Here is a 17,269-nt window from a genome sequence, read left to right on the forward strand (position 1 = left end):
ATAATTATAAAAAAATATATACAGGTCCTTCTCAAAAAATTAGGCACCTCAGCAGTGCCACAGGCTGATTGCCTCCACGCCACGCCACGCCGCATTGAAGCAGTCATTTCTGCAAAAGGATTCCCGACCAAGTATTGAGTGCATAACTGAACATAATTATTTGAAGGTTGACTTTTTTTGTATTAAAAACACTTCTTTTATTGGTCGGATGAAATATGCAAATGTTTTGAGATAGGAATTTTGGGTTTTCATGAGCTGTATAACAAAATCATCAGTATTAAAACAATAAAAGACCTGAAATATTTCAGTTGGTGTGCAATGAATCTAAAATATATAAAAGTTTAATTTTTATCATTACATTATGGAAAATAATGAACTTTATCACAATATGCTAATTTTTTTAGAAGGACCTATATATATATATATATATATATATATATATATATATATATATATGCTATATATATGAAAGTCAATGACTACCTTTAACTGTCTGATTACCAGCATTCTTCAAAATATCTTATTTTTAGTTACACAGAAAAAAGAAATTCATACAGGTTTGGAAAAACTTGAGGGTGAGTAAATGATTACCAAATTCTCATTTTTGGGTGAACACTGCGGAAGAACACTGTTGACGGAGCTACTCTGTTTATGTCTCTGACGAGACACGCAGGTACTATGCCTCTCCGCAGCAGTGCTCGAGCTAAAATAGTCCAAATACATACCCACCAGTGATTTACGTAGTAAATCGAAAATATAACAGTTCAAAATAATAACATATTTCACACTCCTTGCAGTATTTATTTATTTATTTATTTATTATTTATTTATAATCCCTCTTACGGGGATTCGCATTTGATGTCCTTGACATTAAAATGTTTGAAATAGCCCGTAGAGTGAGAAACTGCTCCAAATTAATCAGTGTGAATCATTGTTCAATCTGCTCAAATGATTCATACTAATTCAACCAGTTAGACCTATTCAATTTAAAGTACCGACTCAAAAGAGTAATTCACTCGAGAATGCTATTTTACTATTTTACCTTATTGCAAAAACCTTAAGCTATTTTATAACAACTAAATATCAAAATATTCTAAACTGTATTTTTAAATAAATTATTAAACGATGTTTTAAACAAATATGCCAGTGACTTTTAAGTTGACTTGTTACGCTGCGACAGACTGTCGCAAACGGGCCCCCAGTTCTTTACGACACTGGAAAACAGATGCCGTATAGTGATTTGTCTGTACACATGGGTGAGTAGTAAAACGTGTCTCGTCGTTTTGTTAAAGAACAACGAAAATGCCTCTGAATTAGGACGAGAACGGTTACAGTATGTAAATATATATGTAACATTTATTCGACTACTTGCCTGTCATTATTTTTAGGTTATTGTAACGTTATAAGCCACTACAGAAACTTAAATTGCCACTGTTTGATTCTTTACAGGGTGTTGTTCAGACACAGGAGATTTTCTATTGTATCGTGATTAAAATTCATGCATTCCAGCTTCCAGAATAAAACACAATTGTAAAACCAGTAATCGGATAATTTAATCAAACTTTTCCAGTCCAGAATGGAGGCTAAACCGAGAAAGAAGTCATTCACGCCCAGAGACGGAAAGAAAACATCATTCAAGCCGAAAGGTAACTTCTTTTACATTCTTATTTTTTATATTATGCTGTAAGATCTCCACCTATTCTTGATAATCAATTTTGCAGTGTTGTAAAGAATACAGAATACAGCTTATGCTCAGGCATATACTTGCAATGCATTAATATCAGTGTTTTCCTTCATTAGGTAAAACTGGAGGAAAACCACAAGGCAAACGGCCATTCAAACCTTACAACACAGACAAAGCAAAGAGTTTTAAAAAAACAGGGGCAGATGGAGGACCAAAGACATTCAACAGAAAACCAACAGGTGGAAAGTTTGCAAAGAAGAGGAAATACCCTGGAGATGGAAGCAAACAAGAGGAAGGTACACATGTCAAAATATGTCCTGGATTGTCTTACCTGGGAAACACTGTAATAGTGTGTTGTGAATTGATGTAATTTTCTGGTGTAAATTAATCAATAGAATGTTTTCTTTCAAAGGCTCTGAAGGGAAGAAACCTAAATGGGATGAATTCAAACAGAAAAAGAAAGATTTGAAACAGAATCGTCAACAGAATGAGAAAAAGGACAGTTACCAGATTGTAAACCGAGCCAAACAAGTGTGGGAAATTGTAAGACGGTAAGTGCTTATGGTTATTACATGCAAGGATTTTGTTTATGGGTTTTTCTTCAGTCATGGGCTTTTAATAAAAAATATAAAATAGCAATAATAACAAGCTGTAATAAAACACTTTTCAGTTGTCACACTCAGTTTAATTGCCTACTAATAATGTCAAACAATAGATATACATGTGTATCACAGTAGAATTCTGTCTTTTTCAACAGTCATTTCCGTCTCATCTCAAATCAATTCATTCTGTGGTGCATCAATGATTGTACATCCTAATATATGCAATTAATGCAGGATACAAATATTGTTAGCAAATAATATTTATCATCTCAAGCATGCTTTGTTTGCACTGGGTATCTCCTTGGTAACCAAGTACACTCAGTTTTGAAAAAAATTTATGGACAAAATTGATGCAAATTGTTTTGACAGTAAATATTGAAATGGTCTGTGTAAGGTTATCTTTGTATAGATTGTTTTTAGTAGTAAAGTATTATAATATGCATATTATTCCAAGAAACTTTTAATTTCAAGAATGTGAATTTCATAAAACCAAAATAAGCTAATTTTAATAAATCTCAAAAAGTGCAAATGCTGAAGAAACACTCTTATCTGTGTGTTTTGTGGAAGTACAGGAAAGACTGTGACAAGCAAAAGAGGGAAAAACTGATGAAAGAACTACAGGATCTTGTGAAGGGAAAAATTAAAACCGTAAGTAAAAACTCTTCTTTGCACTGAATTACAGTATTTTCTAAACTGTGAACCATTCTTTTGTGGTTGTTTTTTTGCTAGATTGCGTTTGCTCATGATTCCACACGAGTGCTTCAGTGTTTTATTCAGTTTGGGAGTGAGAACCAGAGGCAGGAGGTCTTTGAGGAACTCAAAGGTCGGTCTTATTGTCAGTATAATGATCTGCGTGTGTTTATGTGAAGTGATCGTCTCTCATCACCCTTCTCTACCCTGATATTTCACTTTCTAGAGCACATTGTGGAGTTGAGTAAATCGAAATATGCCAGAAACATTGTGAAGAAGTTTCTAATGTATGGGTAAGTCACATCCATTTCTCATGAATCTCTTTGGGTTTGAAACGGTTGGGTTCAGAGAAAGTCAATTATAATGCAGTTACTTTAAAAACAACATTGTATGAATTGCATCCTTTAAGTGTTTGCTATGTTTGACTTAAGGCTCGATTCAGAATGATGTTTTAATGATGCATTTAAACAAGAATCGTTTGATAATGAACTCTTTTGTGGTGTAGGAGTAAGCAGCAGGTGGGGGAAGTGATGCTGGCTTTTAAGGGGAAGGTCAGACAGATGCTCAGGCACTCCGAGGCGTCTTCAGTAGTCGAGTACGCTTACAACGATAAGGCCATCCTCTCTCAGAGACTCATGCTCACTGAGGAACTCTATGGAAACGTATTCCAAGTCTGCAAGGTATGTGCGCTCTCAGCTACTGGATAACATACCTAAAAGCTTTATGTAAACCGAAAGATAAGTGTGTTTGTTGTCCATAAAAATGGTGATAACATTTGCTTTTTTTTTGCCAGTCCCCAATTTGTCCTACGTTAGAGAAGGTTTTGGAAGCAAATCCAGAGAAAATGGAGAGCATCATGGATGAAATGAAGCAGATCCTCACACCAATGGCACAGAAGTGAGTTATTCTTAAAGCTGACATCTAGGGATGGGAATCTCTAGGCACCTCACGATTCGATTACAATGCTAAAACGATTATCGATGCATCTTTTTTTGTGCGTCTGTGGGACTACTTGGTACTTTTAAAGCAAAGTATTTATAATGACCCATAAAGAATTTACTTCCAATATCTTTTATTAATGAAACAAATGAAAGTGATTTGGTAAGTCAACTATAAGGTTACATTTGCCAGCATATCTCCCAACATTGCAAAGAACCAACAGGAAAATAAATGTGTTCCTGTACTAGCAGCATACTTGTAGTAAATGAATATAAACTTCAGCATATTCTGAATTTCTAACATAAAATAGACTTCAAATGTGCAATGAGCAATATAATTCTTCAGACAAAAACATTAACATTTTGCTGTAGCAAAATCACAAACAGCTTTCATACAAAAATACAGAATTATGTACCAGCATAATATTTAGTAACATACAAAGCTGCTCTTATACACAAATAAATAATAAGGAGTCTAAGACTTGAAATTGTTGCTGTATGCCACAATCGAAAGCAGCTTATACAAAAAATGTAAGTGAACATCTGCAGAGAGCACAGTCAAAATGTAACTTTTTGTGACTGGCATTGCACTGATACACACTGCCTGTGGAGGGCAGTAAAGTAAACCTATGAATAACGTACGTATAACAGATCGGTTTACAGCAGATAGCACAGTCGAAATGTAACCTGGCATTGCACTGATACACACTGCCTGTGGAGAGCCTACGTATAAACCTGCATATAACAGATCGGTTTACAGCATATTGATGTGAAAACTAAACAATACTGAAAGCAACTCTCATACAAAAATACAAAATAGACCACAATGAAATTATGTGAAATTTCCATACGTTAGCTTTTAAAGCTGCTGTAGGTCAATTTTGTAAAAAAAATTTTTTTTTTACATATTTGTTAAAACTGTCATTATGTCCTGACAGTAGAATTTGAGAGATAATCTGTGAAAAAATCAAGCTCCTCTGGCTCCTCCCTGTGGTCCTATTGCCATTTGCAGAAATACACCGCTCCCGGTCAGAAACAACCAATCAGAGCCAGGAGGAATGTCTTAGCGGTGTCAATCACGCTCGTGTACACGCTGATCACCCCTCTCTTGCACAGCGTGTACCAGTCGTTCAAATTAAACTCAAGATTGCCGGTGTGCTGCAGCTGTGCTAATGGCGGAGATAAAACCTTATCTGCCAATTTCTCGAGTGGCACCTGCTCATAAAACAAGGAGGTAAAAGGAAAAAGACAGATGACGATAAACAAGCGAAAAAGAAAGAATTAGACAGAGCCCATTGACTCGGGGGCAAAACTCTAGCAGCATAACATGAAGATAAAATGTCACGCACTGTGCTAAGCAACAATTGAAACCTGCTAATTCATTGGCTTGTCATGTTGCTGAAATAATGTACTAGCAAACCTTATCTAGCATTACATATCGCTAGAATAATTACTTGCATACTGTAATGTTAGTTACCGTTATATTAACGCTATCTTACTAGCTATTTATAACCTTTAGAAAGAGTGCAACGTTATAAAGTTACATGAATTGCAAAATACATAATGATTTGAGGACCAAGTTTGTAGTCAAAGTATGGGCAGGCCATAGTCAATGTAAAGCATATTGTTGATGTTTCGTCCCTATTAGTGAATGTTCCATAACTGTTTATAATCCGCCGTCATCGGTGGCCCTGCTTACTAGCCTGCGCGTTCACGGCAGGCTCCGCTGTGGGGGAGGAGCTGTGGAGGGAGGGCTGTAGCGCAGCAGAGAGCAAGTGGGTTGGACCTGTAAGTTGTGCTTGTTCAAATTTTCAGGCTAAGTCAACGTTTTCTCAAAACTCCCTACTGCAGCTTTAACGAAGAGGGTGCCGTTCAGATTTCGAGCTCAGCCATCATGCGTCTCTGTTATGCGTACGCCACAGACTTGCCCGGAGCTGCACTTCCGCGCTTCAGAGTTCTGCCTTTTGCGTTCCATCAATATTACGTTATATTACGTAAAAAAATCGATTTTTGACATCTGTGAATCGATTCAGAATCGTTCATGTACGCATCGCGATGCATCTAAGAATCAAATGTTCCCCCGCCCCTAATGCGCAGTATGACCAAAATTAGAGGAATCCATTTTGCATTTTTTTTTTTTTTTTAATTTTGCTTTGTCCTATAATCTGTAATGGAATTTAAAGGGCACCTATTATGCCCCTTTTCACAAGATGTAAAATAAGTATCTGAGGTCCCCAGAGTGTGTATGTGAAGTTTTAGCTCAAAATACCCAACAGATTAAGGATGTAACGATACATGTATTCGTATTGAAACGTTCGGTACGAGGCTTTCGGTTCGCTAAACGGTTCGCATTACAAACCGAACTATTCGTTGGACCATTTTTCCTGCCGACCAAAATGCGACCACCACACCGTTACGCAACATCAAATGTCAAACGTAATGAAAGCGGAACGAAACTGCACTACTCATTATTTTGTGCTTAACGGACAGTTTATCAGTTTGGACCAATGTCAGTGCTGCACGAGACGATCTTGATGAAGCGACACTGTTTCTACACAGCGCTACGAGATCCAGTAAAGAAAGCATTTGAATTCACCACTGAAGTAATAACATTGCTGTGAGATTTAGTGAGAAGCATTAAAATTTCTCCGTTATTAACGGATCAAACAGCGCTGACGTAGAAACCAGGAGAAACATTGTTCCATGAATGAACTAGTTATAGGCTTTAAGTCCACAGATCAGCAACATTCACCATGGATTTAATGTAGTAACACTAACTTGTAACCATGGAAGTTTGGCAGAAATAGTCAAATGCTTTCAAGTACATCACACTAGAGGTTGACCGATAGTGGATTTTACGGATACCGATAACTAGGTTTGACTGTATGCGCCGATAACCGATTAATCAACAGATATTTTAAAAATGGATACTGTATTAAAAACAAATATAACACTCACAAGTAAAACACAAAGTAAAACAGTACTGAACTGAAATGTGCTAAATGAAATAAATGTATAAATATGAATATATTAAAATGAGAAGTTCTACAGAACAAATTCTACAGAAAATAATTTAAACATTAAAATATTACAGGTTTCTTTAGCTATAACCTAGAAAAATATGTAAATTGAATAGGTAACACTTTGCAAGTCCCATTTGTTAACAAGGATGCATTAGCTATCTTTCATGAACTATATGCTATATTTAAATGCAGTATACATTTTTTACAGCATGTATTAATATTTGAGCAATACAATTGTACCTTGATCATTCATGTTAGTTCATAGTACATTAACAGATAAAATAACAATTAAAACTAAATTTAAAATGTATTAGTAAATGTTGAAATTAACAAACTAAAATTGAACAATACCACAATATTTATTAACCTTAGTTAATGCTAAACATTTAATCTTATTGAAAAGTGTAACCACTTCATATAAATCCCAAGAGTGCTTAAAGATGGCCATCTTTAAATATCTGCAAAGGCCAGAGCATTACAATTACATAAATTACATTATACAAGAGTGTTTTTAACATCTACTCTCGTGTAATGGAAATCATGTATAGTCCCTCACTTTATTTGCTTCTATTAGAACACTTGATGATTATCTAATCAAAATAACTATGTATTGCAGTGATAAAAAAAGAATTGAATCAGATGCGTTTCTGATTTGTTTGTTTCTTTCTGCTACATGAACATATCAATGTTGAGAAAGCAATCACGTCACTAGCTTTAAATATGCAACTTCTCTGGCTAATGAATGCATAAAAGTGAACAGCTGGGTATACACTAATGCAAATAGATGGTAACAATTGCGACATTAAACATTTGGGTCAGGTCTACGTGTGTTTTTGTCACATTTTTTTAACCGATTGAGGTACTAATGTTAGAGTCCTCACAGCCTCAAAGGCAAACTGCTGTTCTTTCTCTGCTGATGCAGCATCTAGTCAACAAATGAATTACTTTATAATTATATAGCAATATGTACTGTAATGTTCTGTATTGATACTGTTTCGCTGTCGGTGTTTTAAATGCGCATATGAAGTGTCAGCGCTCTCTGTATAATGTGTGATCTCCGTGCTGTGTGTTCTCTCCGTGCTGCTTGCGATCTCTGTCCAGCCTCATGTGTTCAAATAAACAGCTCAGCCAGTGATAGTTTGTTATTTGTCCTCTAGAGGCCGCTCTCGCTCTGTATAATGCCAGCAGTCTGTTCTCAGCGCGCTCGTACTGTGTAATGATAGCGCACACTTCTCAGCTGCTCCAGCAACGGACGCAACCCGGAAAAACTAATGGTATGGATTTTTGCCAAGGGGGTAATCCATCAACCGGAAACTGAAGCCTCCCTGGGGGCCGCCATTGTAGCAGACCATCACCTGCTGTTAGCATTCCATTGACTCCCATTCATTTTGGCGTCACTTTGACGGCGAATAACTTTACATCTGAGGCGTCCAAAGACTTAATTTGTCCATTATTTATTTCTAAAGAAACAACATTACTTTGGCTCCATTACTCTGTATCTTACGTTATGGTCCCGTAGAAGCCGTTTGTGTAAAATAAGGCTAACGATTGCGTCATAACCACGCGACTCTGTCGCACAGTAGAGAAATTACCGTATAGACAGGAGAAGCTCTCAGGCAATCTTTTACTGTCTGGGAGGCAAATGGGGGGACATGGAGGCATAAACTCAAGGGAGAAGCCCAGATAGAGAGTCCATAAAAGCAAAAATAGTTCAACAACGTTTTTGAGGAATTGGAAATAATAATGTGATTCAGATTTGTCTTGGCACAGCTACTAGAAGATTTACAACTGTCAGACAGGTTTTCTAGCGTGACATCTACGTCGTCAAGCTCAGTTTGAGCCTGCGCACTACGCTCAGCCATCAGGAAGTGAGTGCTTCTAATGGGTTACCGTTAGTTACCGTTTGAAATCAAGGGGGTCGCTGTGTCCATTTCTTTTACTGTCTATGATTTTTGCCGATAACAGGAGTTCCACCAATCAACTATCGGTACTGATATATCAGCAAAACCGATGATTCGGTCGAACTCTACATCACACATCTTTTTCCAGCAATTCAAAACTCAAATAGTATCATATTTAAATGTTATTTTTAATGTGATGAACAAAACATTATTTGTTCATCCTTCAAAGATTACCCCCATTTATAAAACTGAAAGTTTCAAGATGTAGGAAAACTCACACTTATTTAAAAATAATTGTTCTTTTAAGAAATATGAAATTTCTCTGGCATTTCTTTCTTTTTGCTGTATCGAATACGTACCGAACCGTTACACCACTGTATCGTATCGTATCGAACCATCCCGTGAATTTTGTGAACCGTTACACCCCTACTACAATATCATTTTTTACAGCATGTTTATATAGTCACTTTTTGGGACTCAGAAAAACATGCCGTTTTAGTGTATATCCCTTTAAAATGCAAATGAGCAGCTGCTGCCACACAGGGGGCGGAGCTTCACGAGATCGCACTCAGAGCCAGGACAATCTCATCGCACGGAATGATAATATCAGAACAGAAACTCTCAGTAGCGTGTTCATTTTGACCCGGAGTCGGACAATAATCCCCATAGAGTCACAAAGTATTTATGCTGTGTAGAGATTAGGGTTGGGCGGTATTACGGTAATATCGTATACCGCGGGGTCTTAAAATAGCAACGGTATCAGTTTCAATACCGTCATTACCGGCACTTATATATAATATATAAATATAATTTATTCAATGCCTAAAAATGCTTATGTAGTTGTCATCAAGTGACAGTGTGGAGGAGAAAGAGAGAGAGAGAGAAGGTAGAGGCGGTAAATACTGACGAGGCAATTTGTAAATGTTGCAATAAAAAAGGTGACCGCAAGAGATGGAAACACCTCTAACCTAATGTCGCATCTCCGAAACAACCACCCACTCACTGCTGCGAGAATGCATTTTGCCCCGAGTTCATTAAATAAGCGCATTAGTTTATATCTGTTAAAATATTATAATGTTGTTTTTTTTACGTTGATAATGAAAACTGAACAGTAGAAGTAAGATGGGATGCATCGGGAGTCAGACATTGACCACTTAATTAAGTTTCATTTTGTAAAAGGCCTTTCTTTAAAGTGAATTTCGTTTTGTATAAATTGTATCTTAATTTTAACATTTTTTTTATCAACCAATTGCCTGGATTTAATAAAAAAGAATCAAACATAGCAGACAACATAATCATGACATGATCGTGCGCTGGCGCGCCGCAGTCACTTGCATTAAAATCTCATCATAAATTAACCGAAACTCAGTGTATGTCTCACAGACATGACAGATAGGCCTATATCTAAATAAAGCTTGAAATTTCATTAAATGAAACAATTCAAAACGAAAAGAAATAGGCCACTCGCTGATTATTTAATCCATGATGTGCATTTCTCTCTATGCGCGTTCATACGGAAATGGCGATCATCAAATTCATTAAACGAAACTATTCAAAACGAAAAGAAATAGGCTAGCCTACTCTCTGATTATGTAATCCATGATGTGCATTTCTCTCTATCGTTCACTATGGAGATGGCGATTCGTCAATTTCTTTAAACGAAACAATTCAAAAGGAAAAGAAATATAGGCAGCATACTCTCTGATTAATCCATGATGTGCATTTATCTCTATATAGGCGCGTTCACTAGGAGATGGCGATCGTCAACTTAATCTTTGCAGCACTGACAGAAAAGTTGTATTAATAAAAATCAATGGACGCGTGTCACCGGATTTAGAAAATGCACTTCTTGCTTGTTGCTTGTGAATTTAATTTAAATTAATTAATAAAATGAATGCTTTAATTGTCATAATTAAAATAATTAAATATTATTAAGTGTCCCATTTTTTTTCATTTAAAAATAGTATTTATATCTACCACCCCCTCAGCACCTGGGTTAAAAAATTATTTGGCGCCACCATATTATAACGGCCCACGTATTAAAAATAATCGAGTCTAAATAGGGCTCCGGCTCATAATTACATTTAATGCCGTCAGCCGGGATCAGACACAACGTGCACGGGTTGGCCTTGATTTTTGTTTTGGTTTTTTTTGGTATTAAAAAATCTGGTATTCAGTTTCTGAACGGTGTAGACACAAGCCAACAGTTTGGTGACGCTGTCTGAGCCTTATGTCATAATTTTTAATTAGTCACGGTAATACCGTATACCCCGGTAAAATAGGAAGGAAGGTTTGACGGTATCAAAATTTGGAAACCGCCCAAGCCTAATAGAGATAGAAAAGGTATAGTCTAGTTTAATTACGGTTATAACTTATTTTTCATCTTGCTTTTATCCACTGTTAGTACAAGCCTGTTGTTGTGGACTGCGTCCGAATGATTTGCTGATGAGTTTTATGAAGTTTATTGTACATCACACAAAAGATGAAGTGTTAGTTTTACTCTAGAAAATCACTGTAAGAGCTGAATAAACACAGAATAAGAAGTGCGCATTGAAGTCTTATCCTTAAACTCTCTCTCTCCCTTTCATTATCATCAACTCATTACAACCAACAGTAAACAAATATATACCGAATTTAACCCTTTTCAGTGGGTGCTTAATAAACTGGTAAACTTTATATCCGTAAAACAACTCTGACGAACTGTAATAAAGTGCGTCCTCTCCCTTCCATTACTGCTATGACCAGTAAAGTTAGGCCTATCGCTGCCGAGACTGTAAGCTGGGTCACGAACAGTTGGTACAGATCCTTCCTCCAGTAAAAACTCCAGTAAAAACAAGAGTAAATGAAGACTGCTATGTTCATTCTTACATCCAACAACAAAACACCTCAATTGCTTAGGAGACATTCTTGTCTGCAGCTGCAGTGCTCAGGTGTGGAAACAATGGCGGACTGTGTTTAGCTCACTCAGGGCGGGTCTACGCTAAAACTGCAGTGTCAGTCAACAGTTGTGGGCGGGGCCTGTGCAAAAGTACGACACATTGCCCCGAATCTGAGAACGGCTTGTTCTGAGACGGTGCTTATTATTTATGGGGATTTTAAAAAGAGCACTGGATGGATTTTTATCATTATAAGGGTGGTTGTGTACACACACTGCCAACACACATTTATGTTCAAACACCATGTAAAAGTGAATTTTGCATAATAAGTGGCAGTGCCCTTTAAACAAATGAATAACTTTTGCATCACTGCAAATGCAACCTCACATTATATAACATCTTTTAACACCTGAATTAAAAACAATTTAATTATAATAAAGCTGAAGTGTAAAGATAAAAGGCAATTCAAAATATAGTATAGTATTATAATAATACTAAAATAACCCTGATGTATAAAAAACCTTTTGTCAATTTTATTAGAGTTTATTTTTTACAGATATTTATCATACTGCCCATTCCTACAGGCATGTGATGATAGAGTCTTGATACTTTATTTCTGAGCGAATTAATGCATTACGTTCCCTCTACAGGGAGGCCGTCATTAAACATTCATTGGTCCACAAAGTTTTTCTGGACTTCTTTGAGCATGCTCCCGCCAAACAGAGAACGGTGAGTGTTGTGCCCAGTTTGACTGCTGATGTTACCGTCTGCTGTCTGTACTGATGTCTGTTGTGGGCTGTCCTTCAGGAGATGATCGAGTCCATCAGAGAAGCGGTCGTGTACATGGCACACACTCACGATGGAGCCAGAGTGACCATGCACTGTTTATGGCACGGCACACCTAAGGTTAGCACTCATTCAGACTCTCCACCTTACACTCTTCATGATTGCTGGTGTTTGCTTTTAGCCTGACATGTTTTTGTCTCTGCTCTTTCTTTCAGGACCGCAAAGTTATAGTTAAAACAATGAAATCATACATTACAAAGTTTGCAATGGTAAGCTGACTTTCTAATCTGTGAAATCTATGAATGGGTGAATCTCACAGAAAACATTATATTTTACCCTAAAATCGATATGTATACAGTCCTGGTCAGAATTTTTGGGATCCTTGGTAAATATGACCAAAGAAGTCTGTGAAAACACATCTGTATGGTTAATTCTTTTGACCTTTCATTCAAAAAGTACACAAAAATCCAATACACATTTGCATCAATTAATGGCACCCTTTTATTCAATACCTCTTGCAACCTCGGTTCACCAAAATATCAGCTTTAAGTCTCCTACAGTATAATACATGATGAGTTTGGAGAACACCTGACAAGAGATCAGAGACCATTCCTCCATACAGAATCTCTCCAGATCCTTCAGATTCCCAGATCCATGTTGGTGCTTCTTCTCTTCAGTTCACCCCAATCATTTTCTATAGGGTTCGGGTCAGGGTACTGGGAAGCTTCATTTTGTGTTCAGACACATTTTTGTGTTGATTTTGATGTTTGTTTTGGATCGTTGTCCTGATGGAAGATCCAACAACGGCCCATTATAAGATTTCTAGCAGAGGAAGTCAGCTTTTGATTTTTTATCTGTTGGTATTTGCTAGAATCCATGATACCATGTATCTGAACAAGAAGTCCAGGACCTCCAGCAAAAAAATAGCCCCACAACATACAGTATGAGATCCAGCAGTGTATTTAACCGTGGGCATGGGGTACACATCAGAACTATATTTGGTTTTACTCATTGCAATTGATGATTAAGGGAATTTGGCCTTTGTGTTTCCTCATATTTATACTTCTGTTAAAGAAGTCATGGCTGAATTAGATTGTCATGTTCCTAGTCACCCCGGTGTGCTAAAAAATGTAAATATGTATCTTATATGTATGAATTTCTGGGGTGCCAAATTAAGTGTGGCCAATGTGTATTAGAGGAAAAAAAATCATAATGGGATTTTCCGCCACTTTCATTTGTTTTACTTCAATGAAAGGTTAGATTTTTGTGGTTTGTTTTAAATAAGGATTAACCATGCAGATTTATTTTCACACACATTTATATAATAGTGAGAGTGTGTGTGTTTGTGTAATTTTTAAATTTGTTGAAAGTTTGAAAAACTTCAAAAAATGAGGGAAATAGCGTTGACAAAATTGGCGTCGTTTTCTTTAAGAAAATGATCATTTCTGTTTTCATTTGATTTTCGTGGGGTAAAGTTGACCTAGACACATTATTAACAAACCTCAAATAATTTATTATATTAATTTTAAGTAGTTGTTTATTCCATTAAATGTTTCACGGAAGTAAAAATGAGTTTTATTTATTTTCAGGGTGAATATTCTCATCTTGTCTTATTGGCTGCATTCGATTGCATCGATGACACCAAGTTGGTTAAACAAATTATCATCTCAGTAAGTGTTTTTTAGTTAGATATTTCTTTATTGGCAGTTTTGTCTGCTGTTGTTTTTTTTCTCCAGTATTTGGATGATTTAATATTTCTTATATCCTGTCTTATTTTGCTCTCAGGAAATGGTTAGTTCCTTATCTGACATAATCAGCAATAAACATGGTAAAAAAGTACTGCTTTACTTCCTGAGCCCAAGAGACCCCGCACACCTCTTACCCGAGATCATTCAGGTGCTTGAGAAAGGTGACTCCAATGCACACAGGTATGACGTATGAGAAAATGTCCTCTCTTCTATGAATGTGCATGCCATTTGAATCAACCCTGTCCTATGGACAATAAAGAAATGCTCCACTCAAACGCTGAAGCATTTTGTTTTTGGTCTTCCAGTAAGAAGGATGTAGCGATCAGGAGGAAGGAGCTGCTGGAAGCCGTGTCCCCTCCTCTGCTGGAGCACCTGTGTGAGAACGCTCAGGCTATGGTGATGGATAAAGCCAGCTGTGTGGCTGTGAGTGACATCCTGGGGGCCGCCATTGGAGATCTCAGGCCTGCCATGGAGGCGGTGGCGGCTCTGGCGGCCGGGCCGCTCGTACCAGGTGGAGAAGATGGCCAGGTAACTCATCTATAGGTTTCAGCCTCAGATATTTGCAGTGCTGTCAGTAATACCAGTATTAATATGTGACGTTGTTTTCACTGCAGAGGCAAATGCTCTATTTTTGGCATTGAAGTTTATTGAGATTTCTTCGCAAAAGGATTTTGTAATAATAACTGATTCAAAGTCAGGTCTTGAAACATTGGAATCTTTAAAAACTGATCACCCAACAACTATGAATATTTTAATCAAATTTTCATCTCTCGAATTAAAGAATTTTAACTATTTTCTGCTGGGTACCTGACCATTTGGGAATCTCTGGTATTGAGCAAGCAGACAGTGCTGTTAAAGAAGCATTATCTACAGAACCAGTTAAATGCTCTTTACATTTCACAGATCTGAGACCAACTTTAAATATATACATTAAAAAAAGGCAATTTTTTAAGAGCAGTGTCCATTTAAATAATCGCTGGGATCAAAGCATTTACACACGATGCCGGATAGGATCCTCAAGACTCGTATATAATGTTTTACTATCAGGAGAAAATTCATCAAAGTGTTCATCTTGTTAGAATCCACTGTCCATTAAACATATTTTGCTGGACTGTAATACTTCTGCCCCTTTGAGAAAATTGTAGTTATTCTGCTGATACTTTTGAAAAGGTTTGTAACCAAGTAAATCCAGACTTAGTCTTAAGGTTTAAAAAATAAATAAAAAATCTTTAGTTAAATTTTTTTAATAACTATACCTGGCTCTTGCCATCAACATATGGAGTGCACTACAGTTTTAAGGAGAATGCAATGGCGTTGACTTATGAATTTGTATGTCTTAAAGCATATTAAAAACACCACATAGACATATAAACACCATTAAAAGCTTGATATTTGTGTTTCCTGTAGCTGCATATGGCAGAACACCCTGCTGGTCACCTGGTGTTGAAATGGTTGATTGAGCAGGATGCTAAGATGAAGGAGGCAGCGAGAGAGGGCAAGTACAAAATGTCAAACCTAGACACTCACTTTGGGCTAAAAGAGCTTGCTGGGAATTTTCAGCATATGTTTGGGCTTCCTTTTCTATTCTAAGAAGTCACTTGGTCTGTGTAAGCCTACTAATAAAAATAAAGTGAGCAGTTTTACATGAAACACAAGTTTTACTGTCCTCTCTTGCCTTATTTTGGGCCACAGAGCGTTTTTCCAGGATTCTTCTGGAGAAGGTGGAGTTGGAGGACCTCAAGACGTGGGCTTCGGTCAACCGTGGTGCCATGGTTCTTTGTTGGTAAGTATATGGCTAGCACTACCGAACAGATCTAGAAATAACAAAATGCACTCCTTTTTGTGTACTCTAGTAAATTGCTTTCGAATTGATGGGTGTAAAGAATAGCACATCAGCCCTTGTTGTTTGAGCGTTAAATACGCTGAATATACTCCCAGAAGAACATGCCTGTACATTCATTCATGTTTAAAGCCTCTGCTTCACAAAGCCTCAAAGTGCTTATCCTGTGACATCACAAGCTCACTATCGCAGCAAATTTGCTGCTTTTCCATCATACTGTCAATTATTAGTTAGAGGAATTGCCCACAGTGAGCTTTGGGTTAAGCACATCTTTCAAAGTCCTGCTTCATTATGCCATGCTGTTGTCTGTATGCTAATAAAGGGCTAAACTGTGGCTCCCAGCTGCAAACCCTTGAGTTACACCCCGCAAAGGATTATGGGTTCTTTCCACTCCCAGTCTCAGCCTCAGTCTTTGTCCATGACCTCTTATAATCTCCCTAAGACTTTAAGCAGCGAGAGATTTGTTTCTTTATATTCTCAGCCTAGACTGTTTGTTTATTCTGATGTCACTTCTTTTTTCCACCAATCAAATTTCACAAATTTGAAGCCCATGCTGCATACAGAGAAGCACTTAATCTATGAATGGATCTTTGCATTGGTTGGTTGCATTTGATTCAAGTTTTAGCTGCTTTATTTGGTTTTGTTTGTTTCCACAGCCTTCTTCACAGTGCAGATGAAAGTGTTGCTGAAGAAGTGAAAGTTATGCTGAAATCCATCGTTCCTAAATTACAGAAGATCCAGAACTGTAAAGGAGTAGAGGTTCTGCTGGAAAAACTGGCCTAACAGAAGTTGATGTCCTAAATCAATGTTTTGTTTTTTCTTTCTTCTGGATTTTTAATTGTGAATTTATATGCTGATGTATGTAAATACAAAATACACAAGAATACCCGGACCTGTTTTTTATCATTCTTTTTAATGTCTAATCTTGTGAAACAAATCAAGGACATGTCCAATTCATATTTCGTGTGCCCCCCATATATATATATATATATATATATATATATATATAAAATTATATTTATTGTAGTAAATTGAATATATGCCGTTTAAAAAAACGATTCTGTCAAGACGAGGGGATTATTTCACTTTCCAATTTCTGGAGGAAATGTTTAATTTGCATGAAAATCACAATGGTCATATAAATGTGCTTTTATTTTGTGCCAAGTAAAATTCTTTCTTTT

General features: G+C 36.8%; 1 protein-coding gene across 4 annotated transcripts; it reads left to right on the top strand.

Annotated features, from left to right (window-relative positions):
- Positions 1-1,141: 1,141 nt before the first annotated feature.
- pum3 (pumilio RNA-binding family member 3) lies at positions 1,142-16,980 on the top strand. Of its 4 annotated transcripts, none has more exons than XM_077243224.1 (18): positions 1,142-1,256; positions 1,450-1,646; positions 1,801-1,980; positions 2,097-2,235; positions 2,859-2,934; positions 3,016-3,109; positions 3,203-3,269; positions 3,482-3,656; positions 3,770-3,873; positions 12,365-12,443; positions 12,522-12,620; positions 12,716-12,769; positions 14,090-14,170; positions 14,286-14,428; positions 14,554-14,776; positions 15,656-15,743; positions 15,941-16,031; positions 16,745-16,980. In XM_077243224.1, exons 2-18 carry the CDS (start codon positions 1,577-1,579, stop codon positions 16,869-16,871), a joined length of 1,890 nt encoding a protein of 629 aa, XP_077099339.1. In that variant the 5' UTR covers positions 1,142-1,256; positions 1,450-1,576; the 3' UTR covers positions 16,872-16,980. The 4 variants fall into 4 exon arrangements, with proteins under 4 accessions (XP_077099339.1, XP_077099341.1, XP_077099340.1 ...); XM_077243226.1 differs by having other exon boundaries at positions 1,214-1,256; positions 1,571-1,646; XM_077243225.1 differs by having other exon boundaries at positions 1,229-1,333.
- The last annotated feature ends 289 nt before the right edge of the window (positions 16,981-17,269 follow it).

This window comes from Siphateles boraxobius, unplaced genomic scaffold (assembly GCF_051911475.1).
Source record: "Siphateles boraxobius isolate OS27281-9 unplaced genomic scaffold, OSU_SipBor_1 25, whole genome shotgun sequence".
Classification (NCBI taxonomy): Eukaryota; Metazoa; Chordata; class Actinopteri; order Cypriniformes; family Leuciscidae; genus Siphateles; species Siphateles boraxobius.